The following is an 18343-nucleotide window of genomic DNA, read 5'->3' on the forward strand; positions in this document are numbered from 1 at the left end:
CTCAGGTAAGTGCTAGCCTGCAGGAAAGATACTCGCTGTTTCAAGAGAATTGGGGAATATTAGTTGATTCAAGTAATGAATTACAATTAAAAAACTGTCAAAGAAGTGGAGATGGGAAAAAGAAAGCAATTCCTTGAAGTGCTCACACTAGGTAGAACGTGTACACTTAAGATGTAAAATAAACTTGTTTTCAACATAGATGTGTGCTTGAGAAGGCAGACATCATTTCAGATTTAGGCTGTGCTCTGACAGATTTCATTTACATCAAGCATCAGTCACTCTTCCTTTGTTTGGTGTTGTGTTGAGTTATCTACCTATGCCTCTTTTGCATCCATTCTGCTTCTTCATCTTACTTTCCTCTCATTCTTTAACCTACGCCATTAGAAGTGTAGTCACTAGCTAAATTCAAACCGCACTGAATGTTACTTTTAAGAATAAACAATCTCATTTCTTCATGCTGAAGAACTATTAGTATATCTATGTATGTAGCCTCTTCTCCTTAAAAGAACCAAAAGCATTTGTTATCAAATGCATCTATTTCTGGGGAGAAGTGTAGTAGTGATTTAACAGCACACAGGGTAGGGTCAAAATCTTTTGAAAGGTGTCACTAAAGATTCAGTATCTACCACTAGTGGTCATGTTTCATCCAAAATCATTTCCCCATGACTGTGAATCATAGCAGGAGGCTGGCTGCACATTCTTTTGGAAAAAACTCCTGAATCCAGAAAAGGGCTGTGATCCAAGTAAGAACTTCTACTGTCTTCTTTGCGAGCTAGTCATGCCTGCATGTTTGCATGGTTTTTCAATAGCTCCTGCAAACACCTCCCAACTAGATTTTACCAGTTGAGAGTCATCAAAAATAGGTTTACTGTGTGGATGCATAGAACGTTACACCTAGTAATCATCATATTGTATGATTTTATTGTTATGTTAAAGATATTTAAATATAGATTCACTGATGGCATTTGAATCTTATTTTTGTCTGTGATACGCGAGATTGACAGAAGCTCAGAAATGCTTTAAAACTGCATTCAATAAACAATGCAGGCATTTAGACTTTTTCCTTTTATTGTGTAGCTAACTTAAATAAAAGCCAGTAAAAATTCTACACTCAACAGCATCTCTGTTTTTAATGGAACTGTTAAAATGTTGGGACCTTCATTTTACCCTTCTCATGATGTACTGTTGTGGAAAGAAAGTTTTTCAGACAGAAAAATTATTCACTGTAGTGGTTTGCATCTCATGCCTTTATTAATGTTGAACTGGTAATGTTTATCCCAAGATCTTACCCCACTGATGTTGTCTGTGCTACTCATAACTGGTTATTCAGTAGGATCTGGCCTGATGAAAACTAAGACCAATATTTTCACCTGTCTTGTCTAAAATGTCAGTCCATAGTCAGGCATCCAAAAATATGGTGTGATTTACACAAGTATGAAAACTTTCCTGCAGTTGCCTGCTCAGCCCCTTTGACAAGCAAGTTGCTTCTATTTAGGTGACAAAGTATACAGTTACCTCACTACAGACAACACTTTTAAAGTGTTGGCCTTCATATTCCACTGTGCAAAATCATCTTCTGGTCTTGTCTACACAAGAAGCAGCACCCATTTTTCACAGTTAGTGACCATAATGTACACAGCAGAACCAGCTGGGTGCTTTTCTAAAGTTGCTGTTCATCTGTCTTTGGGACTGTATCCATTACTGACAATGATGGGTCAGTCTGTTCTGCTGTAAGCAAACTCCGATTGCTCTGTTTTGCAGGAGAGGTTCAAATGTTTCACTCACACTGGATATGTGTACCCCAGGCTGTTCTGAGCAAGGTTTTGGCTATATCATGTCACCACGGGAACAGTCAGCCCGAGAATACCTTCAGACGGCATCAAACATCCTTACTGAAGAGGAACTGCACAAGAAAGCACTGGATCCTTTCATACTCCAGGCAGAGTTCTTTGTGAGTATCTGACCTCTCTCTTATAGGAGCATCAGAAAAATGGGATGTTGTCTTTCTTCTATGAACCTTGCTATTATTTTCTGCAAGTCTAAAATCAGTACATACAAACTCCACTACCATCAGTGAACCATTTAATGTAATTCTGAAATTCGTCATCCATTGAAATGACAATGTCTGAAAGCTTTTAGTGATATTGTCACTTAAAAACCAGAGAATTGGTTCTGGCAAAAAAAAAAAAAAGCTTTGTTTTCTCATGTGTTTTTTTTCTGTTGGCATGCTACTTTTTAACAAAAAAATCAAACTTTTTCACTAGAGTAGAGAAGAACAGCCAAGTTTGCTGTAGGCATAACTTTTTGAAATGTGTCTGGAGTTGCCCTAGGGATGAAATTAGTCCAAGTGCACGTTCTTTGCTGTTGAATGCTTGGCATGGAGCTACCTTCCAAGCCTCAATGTTCTCCAGACCGAAGCACAGGATGGCTGTGTCACTCAGCAGGAGCCATAGAAAGTATGTCTTACTGGGTATTTTTCTGCACAAAAATTATTTACTAGTTCTAAGCTGCTCTGTCAGTTGCTTTTAGGATTCTGGAGTATGTTGTCTTGGCTCGCTGTATCCACTGTTGCTTTGGGAGAAAGAGTTCTTTGCCTCATTTTGGGAAAACATATACATACGCAGATAAAGCAAGCAATCGAAAATTGGATTTCTAAGTCCTTTAGGATAAAGGCCAGACACATTTCAGTGTAGTGAGTACACTGGCTTTTTAGATCTTTGCGTTCTGTGAGTCTCTTTCTTAACTGCTTGAGTGTCAGTGTGATAGGCATTGTCATGTTTATTATACCTGGCAAAAAAAAAAAAAAAAAAAATACGCAAAATGCTGCGGTGGCTATGAGCATTATGTCTACTAGGCAGGGTTGTAAATTCCTGCACAAGATGGGAGGTAACCAGGGCACAGTCTTTGCATGCTGGGGTATTTCAGAGCATATGATCAAGAGCTGCTGAAGTTAATGCTGCCAAGTCAAATATTCTCTTAAGCATGGAATCTCAGCAGAGCAGGAGCATGACGATGTTTTGCAACATAACAGCCCTTTCAGCCTGTCCTCCTTATGACCTGCAAGGGTCTGAAAGGGCAGGAGTAATGCTTTGAGTATCACTTGCTGTCCTCCCTCCTTGTGCAATTTCAGTTGTGTTTGTTTTTTTTTTTTTCCACTTTACAAGCACAAGGGGAGATGAAATAGTCTGGACTTCTCTTTTAAAACAGACTGCCAAATATCTGCAGTCCTTAATTCACTTAGCACTGTACAAGTTGAAGAAAAGCAGCTTTTGTGTAGGCAAGCCCTGATTCTTTTAAGGTAAAGCATCTATTGCTCTTCCAGGGAGGAAATGTTCGCTTAGTGAGTGTCTGAATTGACTGCTGAACAAGTCCACATACCGTTTCATCAGTCTCTGAGGTGCACTGTAGCTTTCAAGCAAAGAAAATAATGTTAGAAGTAGGAAAAAATATGCTTCATTTCTCTGAGAGATTTTTTAATTAGCGTTCCTGGTGTTCAGGAAAATCATTCAACAGCCAAACTATCCCAAGTAATTTTCATTCTTTAATGAAAACTGAAAAAGTGTAGATAAAAATGCTGTGTAATCAAAATGTCATTTCTGTAATTAAAAATCGTAACCTAGTTATTTTTTTTAATGAAACAGTTATCACCAGCTAGCTCTGCATCATGTATTTTCAGTCTGTCCAACCTACTTGGTTTTCAAAGTCCAGATCCATAATGAAGCAAGCAGCTATGTTTCATTTTGGAAGAAAAGTCAGAGGGGATGCCACTTACAGGGCTAAGTCCTGAAATTCTTACAAGATTTAGAGTTTTTACTCAGGCAGAAGTCCTGTTGATTTCACCAAGAATTTGCTTGAGCAGTGAATGACTAAGTCCCAAAGACAGACCATGGAACTTGGCTCAAGAAGAGTTTTGGGTGACTAAATGTCAAGTAACAATTAAAGAAAACATGAAGGTTTCATTCCCATGCAGTTCTTCAAATTGACAGGAAAGTAATTCAATAAAATGTTTTTATCATTAATTGCCTCTGGTTAAGCCTAACAGTACACTTAGTGCTATGTGAGAGACAGAATATAGATAGTCTGTCTTCTAAAGCTCCAGAATTCAACATAGTTCATAGCTCTGCTCATCTTAATTTCTTCCCAGAGTGAGGCTTGTCTTACTCAACCCTGACTCCCATTACCAGTATGTCCAGTACTGGCCTCTCAAATCCAGTGTGCAGCAGCTGGGATGACCAGCTCTGCTCCCAGACTCCCATGAGCCCCTTGTCTGCTGAGCCTGATTGACACATCCCATCTCATCACATGCCTACTGACTCCAGTTGGTGGAAGGTTCCTGTTTGTTCCTGCCTGGTGTTGGCCACTTACTTGAAGGAGATGAGTAGCAGAGAATAAGAAGCCCCTACATTTTTGTGTGTTCTTTGGGTCAATAATGTAGAGAGCAGGTAATCCCTGAACACTTCTTTGCTGTCCTTGCCCATGGAGCTTTAGTGTGGCGAGCAAAAAGAGTGACACTCCCCCAGCTCCAGAGTCAGGTCAGTACGCCAACCTGTCATACTGTAGGTCATAATTTGTTGCTGATGAGAGTCACTAGGAAATTATTTCCTTCCACCGTCAGAGAGGAAAAAGGAGTGTGAGTCAGAAAGGATGGTGTCTGAGGTCCATCGCTTTTGGAGCAGAGTATCTTACGTACCACCTTTTGCTTAGTTCTGTGCCTACACTTGCAATTCAGTTCTAATAATATTAGGAGCTAACATAATGCCGTCGCGCGTATTACTCAATGAATTAATCACTATGAGCGTTTTCATATTAAGATTTCAGAAGAGAAAGCCAGTGACAGTAAAAGGAAACATCAATCATATTTTGGTGGTAAATTGCTAGAAGTACTGTACCATATGTCTCGGTTGACTTCATCACTTTGCCTCCCTCAGAGGCAGGACGTAATGGGCTTGGGTTTTTTATTCCTCTTGTGAATCTAATAATACTGCCTACTGTGTTTTGTGTTTTGTTGTTTGTTTGGTTGGTTTTTTTAACAGGAAATTCCAATGAACTTTGTGGATCCAAAGGAATATGATATTCCAGGCTTAGTGCGTAAGAATCGCTACAAAACAATTCTCCCAAGTAAGTTTCCTGCTTTATAAGTCACTGAGGCAGGGTGGTTTATTCCACATGCTGAAGGGCTTTGCACTTTCCTTTCCAAAATGCATCAAGTGTGTGGTCACTACTATGTATTGTCCAAAGGCCATATTTATGAAGCAGCAACATGGCTTCAAAGCATAAATCAAATTTCAAGAGAGATACAGAGCATGAAGAACCTAAGATTCACTGAACACCAGCAGCACTTAGGTTTTTAAGTCATTAGGATTGCATCTTTTGGTGCTGCTTAAAAATTCTACCCAAGAACTTGGTGTGTTTATTCAGATGTTACTTAGTGGTTTCTTTGATTAAATGCTTTAGAAGGACTAGATTCTAGCGATGTTAGTTTCCCGACAGGCATTTTTCTCAGAGTCATGCCTGAAATGCAAACAGAGAATATTGGGAGCTGGCCTGATGGCATTAAGATGATACAGAAAATCAAAATTTTTTTCTTTTCTATTACACTATTTTTATTTGTAGCCAGGAGTAGGAGTTTTGAGAGACATTTTGGTACAAATTTTCACAAGTGTCGTCATTTTCCCCTGTGTCATACTTGAAAAGTGATATGATTAGATGTCATGCCTCTTTTTTGCTCTAAGCCGTTATTGGAAGATGCCACCACTAGCCACAGTAGCTCTATTTGCAAAGCCCAAAAGGTTCAGTGTCACATTAACAATGTGCGGAGAAGTCAATGAACCTGGATTGGAAATTATTCCGGAAGAGATTTTTTTACCTAGACTTACAACTCCAGCAGCTGCAGCTAATGATCCAATGTGCACAACCCTTCTGATGAGTTTGTACTTCACCTTAGACTAGAAGTGTAAAGACATTCAGCCACATTTCACAATTTCTGTGCTAATGACTGAGGTGAATCGTTCAAGTATTAATTCACTGCTGTTGCTGGAAGGGGAAGATTGCAAAAGTGGGTAGTGATTTCAGATGCCCAAACTGCTAGATTTTAAAGTGATCTATGTATTCTGAATTTGGTATCTAATGTGTACTTTGAGAACTGGATCCATTTTAAATATCTCATATTGCATGTTTAAACTGAAACATCAGAATTGCTGCCATTTTGAACACCCTCTTCCAGAGCTGTAAACATATAACAATTGGCCCACTACTGTATATTTTTAAGAATGATCACGCAGTGGGTTGATTACTTGCTGCAAACTTCATCTCAGCCATATGGATATCTGCTAGATGCCAATGTTGTCACTTTGACCTCTCCAGATAAGATAACTAGTTTCTACCCTGCCACGCAGATAATACCAAGTTGGGCGGGAGTGTTGATCTGCTGGAGGGTAGGAAGGCTCTACAGAGGGATCTGGACAGGCTGGATCAATGGGCCGAGGCCAGCTGTATGAGGTTCAACAAGGTTCAGTGCCGGGTCCTGCACTTGGGTCACAACAACCCCATGCAACACTACAGGCTTGGGGAGGAGTGGCTGGAGAGGTGCCTGGCAGAAAAGGACCTGGGGGTGTTGGTCAACAGCTGGCTGAATATGAGCCAGCAGTGTGCCCAGGTGGCCAAGAAGGCCAATAGCATCCTGGCTTGTATTGGAAATAGTGTGGCCAGCAGGACCAGGGAGGTGATAGTGCCCCTGTACTCAGCACTGGTGAGGCCACACCTAGAATACCATGTTCAGTTTTGGGCTCCTCACTACAAGAAGGCCATTGAGATGCTGGAGCGTGTCCAAAGAAGGGCAACAAAACTGGTGAAGGGTCTAGAGCACAAGTCCTATGAGGAGCGGCTGAGGGAACTGGGGCTGTTTATTTTGGAGGAAAGGAGGCTGAGGGGAAACCTTATCACTCTCTACAGCTACCTGAAAGGAGGGTGTAGCAAGGTAGGTGTTGGTGTCTTCTGCCAAGTAGCAAGTGATAGGACAAGAGGAAATGGCCTCAAGTTGCACCAGGGGAAGTTTAGATTGGATATTTGGAAAAATTTCTTCACCGAAAGGGTAGTCAGGCACTGGACCAGGCTGCCCAGGGAAGTGGTTGAGTCCCCATCCCTGGAGGTATTTAAAAGATGGGTAGATGTGGCACTGGTTTGATGGTGGACTTGGCAGTGTTAGGTTTACAGTTGGACTCAGTGATCTTAAGGGTCTTTTCCAACCTGTATGATTCTATGCCTCCAAGGATTAACAAGCTTATTCCAAGCTTATTATGATCTAGGTATTTTTTCTGAATGAATTCTAAAACTAGTAACCTCTGTGCAACTTTGTCCCTGGCTGTGACCAAAGGATGGCTTGATATTGCTGAGGACAGGGCTGAATGTTTGCTTTTATCCAGCTACCTCCATTTTGAAGGGCTTGGTGCTGGCAGTAAAGAGGCTAGCAAGAAGAGCTAAACATTCCCTTCGTTCTTCAAAGCCAAGGATCCCAGTAAACTATCCACGTACAAATAGGAGAGGGAACCAGAGGAAAGATAAAGGAGAGTCCAGTGCTTTTCAGGCTTTGACCATCCACTGACTTTTTTGTTTCTGAGCTGACCAAATGTAGCCTGTACTGCCTTGAGTGTCTACCTAGCATTCCTCCAAGTTCTAGCTGCAGAAAGCAGTAATGACTGGAACTGCTGAACAAGCTGCAGTAGAGAAGACTCAGACAACTGATTATCATAGGGAACAGCAAATGCTTAATTACCAAACTAGAGTCAAACCCAAAATCTGAATTTAAAAAGTAAAATTCCCTTACCAGCTGCATCGCCAGAAGCAATCTAGGCAGTTATCATTAAAAGGTAAGCAGTCACTTAACATAATGACTAGTTACTTTTGCAACCCTAGAGCTGATTGTAGTAAGTGAGAGACAGGATAATAGTCTGTAATTAATCTCATTTATATTTCTTTTGTAGTAAATTCTTTTTGCAGATTCTCCAATTTTGCTGTTAGTAGTAAAACGGCTTAGAAGGTGGCTTTTTGATGGCAGAAGGGTGTTTTGGGGAAAATGCCAAGCTAAGGAGGTTGGTTTGTATATTTCATAACTAGGAACTTGTTTGTTTGCAGACAGTCCTCTTCTGGGGATGAGTCCTGTGGCATTTCCTGGAGAATGATAACTTTTCTTTAACATGCTTGGAGGCACTTTTTGAATATATAGAAAAGGATGTTCTTGTTATAAAATTCCAGAGATGGCAAGAACTTATTGGAGCGCATTGTATATCAGTCTCATTGAAACCTTTTCTCAAGAGTAATGTTTAGACAGACTTGTTAAATTTCTACACAGCGCTATTGCTTTTACACCATTTTAAGTTATGCAAAACTTTTCAGTTAAGTTTAGCAAGTTCCTCTAAAATGTCAGACATAGTATCAACACAAAATGGCCATAAAAGAGACTGTGGAAAAAATAGCTGACATAACATTTGGTTTCTTAGAGATACAGACTACTACTGCTTTTTTAAAGGCGTGGTGTCATCTTGAACCCAGCCTGTGCACTGGCTTTGTCCTGGGAGAAGTGTTTTCATTAAGAGTAGGATTTGATTTTGATTAAATGCCTCTCTGTTGGAAATTCAAATTCATACTGCAAACTCTTATATTAAAGTCTTGTTATTATTTTTTTTTTAAGGAGGAGTTATTCCTATTTATAGATTTCTAAGAGATGTGATTCAGCTTTGGTTACACTTTCTGCAAAACAGTGCACATTCTTGTATTAACGATGCATTAATAGGCCTCTCATGAAATAAGATTGAAACTGTTCACTAACATACTATCTTAACAAATGTAAATACTACATTAACAGAAAAATCACGAGCCCAGTATTATAATTTAAAGTAAAAGCATATTCTGAATAATGTTCTAATATTTATGGATACACCAATAAAAAGTACACAGTGAGAAGTAACTCAAATTCTACTGCAGCTGAAGAATACTAAAAGAAGCCTGTGCTTAAAAGGCTGTGGCACCTGTTGATAGAGTTCTTCAGATTCATTTTATTTCTCCCTAAAGACCCACCATGAGATGGACAACATAGTATTATTGCTATTATTAGTAGGGAAAAATCACGTAATCATTACTCAAACTTCAGCAGACTCCATGGATAAAACCCAGAAAAAGGGACTTCATGCAAAGGGTCTAACTACCCAGACCAGTGGCATTTGAGTAAACATCTGGCAACCAATGTCAGCTTTTTAATGGTGTAACACGTTGCAGGCTATCAGAATTACTGATTAAAAAGCAGATTTTATCTCTTGTCTCACCATCTCCCCAGCACTAGAGACGTGAGCAAAGTTGAGCAGGAGGGAACTGTATTAGAGAGGAACTCACTGGTTTCAGTACTTCTGTGCTGTAAAACAGTATCCTTGTTAATATCTTTACTTTGCAGATTGTGATGATATTACCACATAACAGATAACATGAATCCATTCTGAGGACAGTGTTTCATGCTGAGTCTGTGTTTGTAGTACTGTAGAAATTACTGTGTGCTTAGTCCTTTGTGCTTTGCCCAATATCACACTATTTTTGCATATTTTTTTATTTTGTTCTGGTTTTTAAGCAGGCTGGATATTTTTATGAAGAAGTCATCTGTGGTTTGTATTTAATATTCTCCCGGTGATATATGGTGTTGCTGTTTGCTGAGGCCTCTGTCAGAAGGATGTTTCTTGTCAGTGACAACAAACTGTGTAGTACTGGTGAAAGTGGATGAACGTGGGCCTGTGTCAGCTCGCATTAAAATCAGTGGAACAGCTCCCATTGAGTTCAGTGGGAACTGGACTGAACTTCTCAGGTGGAATAATGTTTTCATTTGTCTTCTTACTAAAACGAGAATAATGCTTCATAAACAGCTCCAATGAGGGAGACTCAAGTACTGAAGAGACTTATGCAAAGTACAAGAGACTGTTAATATTCTTTAATTTCTCTTTAACTATTACATTTGTTGATAGCACATCTTGGCGTTTAGTTCACTGCAAGCCAAAACAGGGAAAGAGTTATTCTCATCTGGCTTGACTGTGTGCAGGAATGTGTGTTTATGGTTTGGGAGAAAAGCTATTTGCTGTCATTTCACAAACAATATTCTAATGTCTCATGAGCCAGAATGAGTCTGTTGGCCTAACAAATTGAGAAATAATTTCCTGGAGCAGAAAACTGCTTTTCCAGAGTCACTCTGGGACACTGACTCTGCAACAGAAACAATTAAGCAGGCTTCAGAGAGTGGCTAAAACTATCAGAAGAAGCTAAATTACCCCAACCACCCTTTCCCTTTTTTACAGTAACATTGTAACATGGGAGCTCTCGAAGGCCACCTGGATCTGTTGTGATGGCCATGAATGCATGTAAATGTCTCACTGTACAAAATCTTGTGTCTCTCTTTGTCTCCTTTGAGCAACTGATAAACTATTACTTATCTCTTTACACCTTTCAGATCCTCACAGCAGAGTGTGCCTTACCTCAGCTGATCAGGACGACCCCCTTAGCTCCTACATCAATGCTAACTACATCAGGGTAAGAGCTCAGTAGTCCACTGTGTCTGCCTAGCCTCTCTCAGCCACTGTTAATGTAAACAGAATTGCAACATCCACTGGCTTTTAAAGGCATCCTAGCTGAACTGATTGCTCTTCTCTCCTGCTTATATTAACTGAAAACCATATCTCAAAGTGCAACTGTAAAGGTTCAGCCCAGACAAAAACACACTTCTGCATTTCTTCATGCAAATTGCTTGTCACCTGGCCTCACCAAGGCACTGGATAATAAGCCTGAATAAGGCTCTTGACCTAGTGAGAGTCACTTCAAGGCTGTTGGACACTCACTGCTGGAATTAGAGTCCATATTGTGCCTTTGCTCCATGTACACACGTGCGGGGGTGGGGGGAAGAACTGATGCTGTGGAGTCACTATTCCAACCAGTGGTTGCTCTCTGTTTTAAAGACTGAACCTTCAAGCTTGTGGTGGTCATCTCTGTTAAAATTTGTCTCTTGTTTTGTTGGCAGGGCTATGGAGGAGAGGAAAAGGTATATATTGCTACTCAGGGACCGATAGTTAATACTGTCAGTGATTTCTGGAGAATGGTGTGGCAGGAGCGTTCTCCCATCATTGTCATGATTACCAATATAGAAGAGATGAATGAGGTAATGGTGTTACATGTAGTCTGTATTTTTATCTGTACTCTAGCAGATATTTTTGGCATAGATGCTAAGCCAGCTAACAAAAGTTGGTTCAGTGGCCTGATCAATCAGAGCCAGTATTAAATTCTTCAGGCTCAGAGAAGATGTGGGCTTCTCTTTCATTTCAGCTTACTGTAAGTCTTGTTTTCCTGTCTGACTTAGCCTACTGCTGGTTTTGCCATTTTTCTTTTCTCAGCTGACCTGAAACCTGTCCAAACCCAGCTCTATGTGCAGAGACACTCAATTTTTCTCTAAAGTAATCAAAAACAATAGTACCCCATAACTACTAAGGTTGAATATCTTTAATCAACAGAGTTGGTGCTGCTTTATCTTGAATTTATTATGATTCAGTGCCTATAGCCACATTTCATTGAGGCTGTCCCTGACTTACGGAAGATACTAGTTACAACAATCAACCACTAGAGCTGACTTGGATACAGAGGACCTTTTCCTGAATGCGTCTAGGAAATGCTTTTGAAAAATTGAAATTAAGATGCTGAAATTTTCTATTCACCACCTACTTCCAGAAATTAAACTGTCACGGTGTTTCTGCTAATCCACCTAATGTGATTTTTGTTTGGAGTTTAAAATACTGCTGCCCTCCAGCTGTTCATTACTTACCTGCTGAAATATTTGCCCCATAGCAGACTTGCAAGAACCACATGCCTGGGCTTCAGTTCACAAACAGGTAGCTGAGCTTAGGTCTGCCTTTATTGGCAGCGTAAGATGTGAGAAAGTGGTCTGGGCATGTGTTGAGCTCTGCATGCCCCGTCGCCACTGGCAGCAAGGTGTAGTGGAGAGATCCAAATGGTGTTTCTTAAGCTGCAGCATATGTATTTGTCAAAGCTTGTTCCTGAGAACCCATTAGTAATTTAGATGAGAGAGTTTCCTTTGGAGAAGAGGCTTTAGATACTTGGAAGCCCAAGAATATGGGCATACCTCCATCATACATGCAGTTATAATGGCTTAACCGGTAGCTCGAAGCTTAGTTCCCGTAATTATGCATGTGCACAAACCTTTAGCTTTCCCCAGTTGTGAAGTAAATAAATTTAACCTTGGATTTTAGTGGAAAAAGACATGAACAAGACAGACACAGAATTATCATGCTTTGGAAGTTAAAAATGGTCAGTAGTTATAGCCAACTGATTGGCCACATACTGTCAAGGCATTGCTGATGCAAAGTACAGTATGTTGCTGATCTAAAGGTTTTGTTTGCACTAACATTTTAAACTCACATCTGCCTCTATCTGAGATGCAGCACTGAAGTAATAACTTGCTCATTGATCAGGGTTGCCAGTTTTTGGCAAATAAGATGTTAAAATGTCATGACACAGTGTACCAAAATCATTTAAGGACTTTGAGGTTTAAAGAAGATGATGCAGAGGAAATATTGGTCCTGAATGACATATCTGGCGATAAGTTCTTCCACTATAGTTTTCATAGCAAGATTGTATAACAGGAAGGTGAATTAACCTTTACATCTGAATTTCCTCTTACCCACACTGACCAAGCATTTTACCTATCATATCAGTCTTGGGAAGCAGTGCACTGCAGTGCTGATGCACTATATTACTGGAGCTTGCTACAGCCTATATATCATAACAGAACTGCTGAGTCTTTTCTGATACCTTTTGTGTCAAAAATTAAACAGTGTCAGGAATCTCAGCTATAAATACAGGGTAAGTCCTTTCATGTAAATGTCTCCTTATATTCATTCCTTTTCTTCCATAACACCTATATTAATATATGAATAACAGGACTCAGAAGTACGTAGATTCGAAATCAAAACCTTTGTTCAGCAATGATGCTAGTAACAGAGGCTTTGTGTTCCTCCTCAGTGCAATGACTTTGCTAATGTGAGTATTAAAAGCTCTGTATCTCAGCCCTTTGTCACATCTAATCTGAACTGACAGACAGCCCACAGAAATGAGTGGGCAGTCTTACTCCACTCCTTCAAGCAGAGCAACGTCTGTGCTATTGATAGCTGCTAGCGCTCTTTGACAATTTTTACAATGGATTCTGCAGTTTAAGAGGAGAGGAAGAAAAAATGCAATCTGCGTAAATAATTTTACAGAGACACAGTAGGCCGCATTCCCAGTGGGTTATTAACTGATGCACTATGCTGGTGGAACAACACTGATTCTCCCACACAAGAATTTTGACTCGGTAACTTTGCAAGATACTTTTCTGTTGTTAGTCTTTCTCCTGCAGTGAAATTATTTTTGGCGGGGGAGAGCAAAACGATTTAACTTGCTTTCTCAAGATTGTGTACAGCTATGTAAAAGAGGAAGCTTACAAGCATCACCTTTAACTGGGTTTTGCCCAATAGCAGATTCTTATTCTCCTGTGATAACGAAATTGCTTCTTCCATTGTCACAAGGGAGCCTTTTTCTCAGACCCTGCCTTGTTCATGTCATTCCTTGTCCATGAACTAGTTCATGCACCATGTTGAAGTGCTTGTCTCTTCCTCTGCATATTGATGAGTTTAAAGAGAAACCCCATACCAAAAACTACAGTCTTTTTCAGTCCTCCTTCCAGGATAGGAGTGCTTACACTAGACATGAGTAGGTGAGAATTTGTATCAGTATCATAATGTAGATTTGCAAATGGACTATAGTTTCTCTTTCTCTAATTGTCAGGTTATGCTGGCTGCATCTGTGACTGTTTTTTGGCGAAATCAAATGTAGTAGTCTAACTGCTCTCACAGCTATTGCTTTCTTTTAGTTCCTTAGCTTTGAAAGATTCTCAGTGTCCATTTAAAGTGGATTTTGGTACATAATCTAATTCCCAAAACATCTCCAGTCATGTTCTTTTGTACAAAAACATATGCAAATGATCATCTTTTAAAGGGTCAGTGCTCTTGGAATATAAAAAATAAAAAAGAGGTATTGTGTTTCCATATTGGTGTATGCACACCACAGAAATATTGGTAACTACTGTATATTATACTAATCATTATTATCTTAAGAAAAGGATTAATCTAAAAACACAGGCACATGGCTACCAGCCTTTCTAATGAACCTTCAAAATGCACATCAGTTGCATAAAGATAAATAAGGATGTGTGTATTTAAAAGCATTGGTTAGTCATGACTTGATCTGTGCATTTTTCATCATGCAATCAGGCTATTATGAATGCAGCAAAAATCACCTGAAATGCAGTCCCTGTTTAGAAAGTGAAAACTTGTACTTATTATAGAAACAACGTTCATTTGTATTCATCTATGCATGTGCTATATCCAGTTTCAGAGGAGTAAAAATGAACCTCCCTTGATACCTGCTTAACTAAATTTATTTTATATTGCACACAGAAATGCACAGAATATTGGCCAGAGGAACAGGTCACCTATGAAGGAATAGAAATCACAGTTAACCGAGTCATACAAGCAGACGATTACCGTTTAAGGCTCATCACCCTAAAGGTAAATCATTCCAAGGTACTTACAGTAATTTAGCTGTCTTAACCCTTAAATGGAGATGTTCATGGAGAGTTGTGTAGAAATCTTCTGCACAGTGTACTGCTGTACAAATATTACTTTTCATTATCGAAGTCATTATAGCTTTGCCCAGTTTGTCAACATACAAAAACTACGGTAAAATAAGCAGTCAGAGATTTAGACTGCATATGTACATCTGAAAGCTACCAGGCCAATTGTAGTATTATGGGGTTCACTCGGTGGAAGAAACTAGCGACTCATTCTGTGCCTGTGTCTTCTGTGTTGACTGGTCATTTAGCACTGACATGTTAGCTCACAGATAGCTTCCTACCAGCCTTTCCAAGTCAGACAGACAGCACTTGTTGAATAACCCACTAAACTCTGTGATCATGTTCTGTAGAATTCAAAGGCTTGTTTATTCTTTGGGCCATGGACTTAGGGGTTACTGATTACTAACGGGGAACTTTTACCTGCATGGTATCTTACATATTTTGTAGTATGAGAAGACCCCTAAGAAATATCTAGGTTGTGCCTCTTGTCTCTTTAGGATCATTATTAGGATGCTGTCAGACTGCTGGATACCCACCAGCTGTTTATACCTAACATGACTTGTGCTACTAACAATAAGTGGGGGGAGTTGAGAACTGAGTAAAAGGCTTTTTAATTTTGTGTACCTGTTTGCAGTTTCTCTCAGCAGTGGGACTAGTGGTCTGCTTGGCAGTTGTCAGTGGTGTGATAGCACCACTTCTGTTCACCATGGCTGAACCCCTTTTAATAGGTACCATGCTAATTTATTCTTTGAGCAATTTGGCTGACTTGACTTTGAAGGTGCTCTAAGGGGTCATTCCACTCCAAGACACTAAAACTGTTGACCTTTAAAAACACTTTCACCACAGCGTTCTCCATGCTTATGTTTCTAAACATTAGTATCTTTCCAACTAACTGTATATGTAATTTTACATACTAGTAAACATTCTATCATCTTGTGGATGGAGAATTTAAACAAGGGTTTAATTTTTTAAGTACTTAGATGCTACTTAGTCTAAAGTAGCAGAGTCCTATTTTACAACTGTGTTCATTGCTTGGTTCTAGAATCTCAAGCTACATGTTTTAATAAGAACAGTCTATTTACATAAACTTTGCGTCTTTCATCTACCAGATCTACCCCTGACCTCAGTGTAACACTACAATTTCTTTCCAAGCTGAAAAAACTCTCCTTTTATCTAACCAGTTTCAAGTCTCTTCAGCCATATGCTAATAGGCAGAAAGCCAGCATATGAAATCCCGTGTCTGGATTGAGAGTGTGGAAAGTCTGTCACTCATGCTTTTGGCAAAGGCAGCAAGGAGAAAATCACACTCCCTGACAAGTGGGAAATAAAGAATATTTACAAGTATGTTGCAGACTTGCAGAGGTCTTAAATACATTTTATCTGAAACACTACAGTGCAGCAGAAAGAATAAAACACAGATTAATTCTGCTGGAATGCATCTAACAGAACCAGTTATTTTTTAGTTATGGTGACAAAACAAAATTTCCTTGATTAAAAAACTACGCTGTCTGCCAGAAGAGTTTTTCATAATTGTTTTAAATTGTTAAATACAGCATTTTAATGTTAGTGAATATTGCAATTTTTTTTCCAGCTTGATATTAACTTTAAAGATTTAGGTTGAAATGTTTCCCCTCCCCATCCCCCAAAAAAACCAAAACCAAACAACCAAAAAGAACCCAAACAAACACTTTCCCTCTATATTTCTGGAAGGAAATTTGATTCTCTCCTTGGGGAAGGATCATTCAAATTCTTCTCAGGAAGGTAAAAGCCAGTTCCGTTTTCAGATGGGAATTCCAAGGGAGTGGCTTTTAATATTGATATTGCAGTAGCATATCCAAAAAACAGTTTCACTTTTAACAGGTGTTGCACAAAACAAAGAAACAGTCCTGAAGAGCTTATATACAACAATTCAAGCGTAATAAGCCATATTCCCATCTCAAAAGTACCTTTCAAGCTAATACTCATCCCTGCAGAATGTTTTCTTCCAGCAGCCACCTCTCAGTGTTTTCTGAAATTCTCTTGTCTGTGCGCAGTTCTTCCTTAGGTGAAGCTCTCCATGTTAGAGAAGGAGCTTCAGAATTTAGAGTCAGATATGAATATATCTTTCCTGTATATATAACTGTGGATCCCACAGGGGAAAACAAAACCAACAGCCAGCAAACTGAAAGCCAGATTATCTGTCAGGGCTGGCATATCCAGTACATTCAGGCATTAACAGAAAGAAAATAAGAATAGCTAGGGTAGCAAAGTCATAAGGAAAGAAGTATAAATACCACACATTTTTCCCAATTGTAGCCAAGAAAGACAAGTGCTTTCCTATCACAAGTGATGTGAAAGCCTTTATTGGACATATCTCCAAGGATGTAGTTCCTTCCCTACTCAAATGACTTGATCATTTTGATTATTTTCTTTAAGCTCATCCCAGTTTGTTTTTCAGTTAAACAATGCTTTTGTTTTCATTACTAGTGGGGCAGTGTCTCTTTCCTCCCATCCCCAAAATGTCAGGAGGTGAACTGCTGAGTTGTAGAGCTGAAACAAAGATTCCATTTGTTAGGTAACCGTTGCCTAGAGCTGTACATTTGTCATTTAATAGCAATAGTGGAGTAGCAGCTCCGGACCATACATATGTTAAACGACTTGGTAGTGAAAACTAGAGAAGCCATGAATTGACTTCTGTTTTCCCTTAAACAGGAGTGATCAGAAATATGTGATACCACCACCAGCAATATATGATTACTACATGTGTTACAGGGTGGAGCGTCGTACTTTTCACAGAATAGGGGACTGGATTTGGCAAGCTTTAGGAATTCAGAAAATGCTCAGGCAATAAGGCAAGGCTTGTTTTCCTTTTTCAAAGGAACCTGCCAGTGTCTAGCCACTGATTCATGATCTCAGCTACAGTGTACCTGACGGTAGACTTCAAACCTTCAATTAAATCTTGCTTCTTCCTAGGTGTTCCCGAGTCTTCTCAGTCTCAAGGAAGCACCAATAGAGAATGTTTTGTTAAAGTCAAAGCAGAAGTGTACAGAACCACAGAAGTCAGGGTTCTTTAAGCAGAAGAGTAAAACTGGTAACAGCGTAGTCAAAACTAAAGACATCCAGAGTTCATCATTAGAACTTTGGCTCTTTTCTGTTTCTGTCAAATGAGTGACTTTATGTAGTGATTCCTGTTTTTCTTCAGATGACTTTTATCTTTTACTTTTCTCTCAGTATTATTGACAACATTTTATTATAATTTTTCACAACCCACTTAAGAATCTAGTGTTCATAACTTCCGTGGCTCACACATAGTCACAGGTTCAAAAGCAACTGTGTATGTTCATGTTTGAGCGGTGTTGAAATTTGATCGGATTTACTGTAGTGAGTTCAAGTACTATTCATGACAACTAGTTATGCTCTCTTAACCAGAATATCTTCTCACTAGGGTAAATAAGCTAAAGCCAGGCTCTCTGCTATGATAGTAAGACTCTCTTTTCCTAAACTGAGCTAAACGTACCCTTAAGGTTCCTATGGCTGTGCTTCAATGAGCACTTTAAACTCAGTGTAAGCTGGAACAGCAACTATATGAAACCCAGCCTCCCTCTGTCCAGCTCTCTTGTTCTACCCTTGTGCCATCTCCCATGTGCTCACACAAGCATT

General features: G+C 39.5%; 1 protein-coding gene across 1 annotated transcript in view; it reads left to right on the top strand.

Annotated features, from left to right (window-relative positions):
- The window catches only part of PTPN5 (protein tyrosine phosphatase non-receptor type 5), a gene marked incomplete at its 3' end in the record, with an annotated part of 63168 nt that overhangs the window by 35709 nt on the left and 9116 nt on the right, over positions 1-18343 (top strand). The window contains exons 6-10 of the mRNA XM_082317355.1: positions 1762-1951; positions 5034-5118; positions 10481-10560; positions 11045-11182; positions 14529-14639. Coding sequence (XP_082173481.1) covers positions 1762-1951; positions 5034-5118; positions 10481-10560; positions 11045-11182; positions 14529-14639 — 604 coding nt within the window. The remainder of the gene's footprint in view (positions 1-1761; positions 1952-5033; positions 5119-10480; positions 10561-11044; positions 11183-14528; positions 14640-18343) is intronic.

The sequence above is a fragment of the Platalea leucorodia genome (genome assembly GCF_965183815.1).
Source record: "Platalea leucorodia genome assembly, chromosome: 7".
In the NCBI taxonomy this organism is placed as follows: Eukaryota; Metazoa; Chordata; class Aves; order Pelecaniformes; family Threskiornithidae; genus Platalea; species Platalea leucorodia.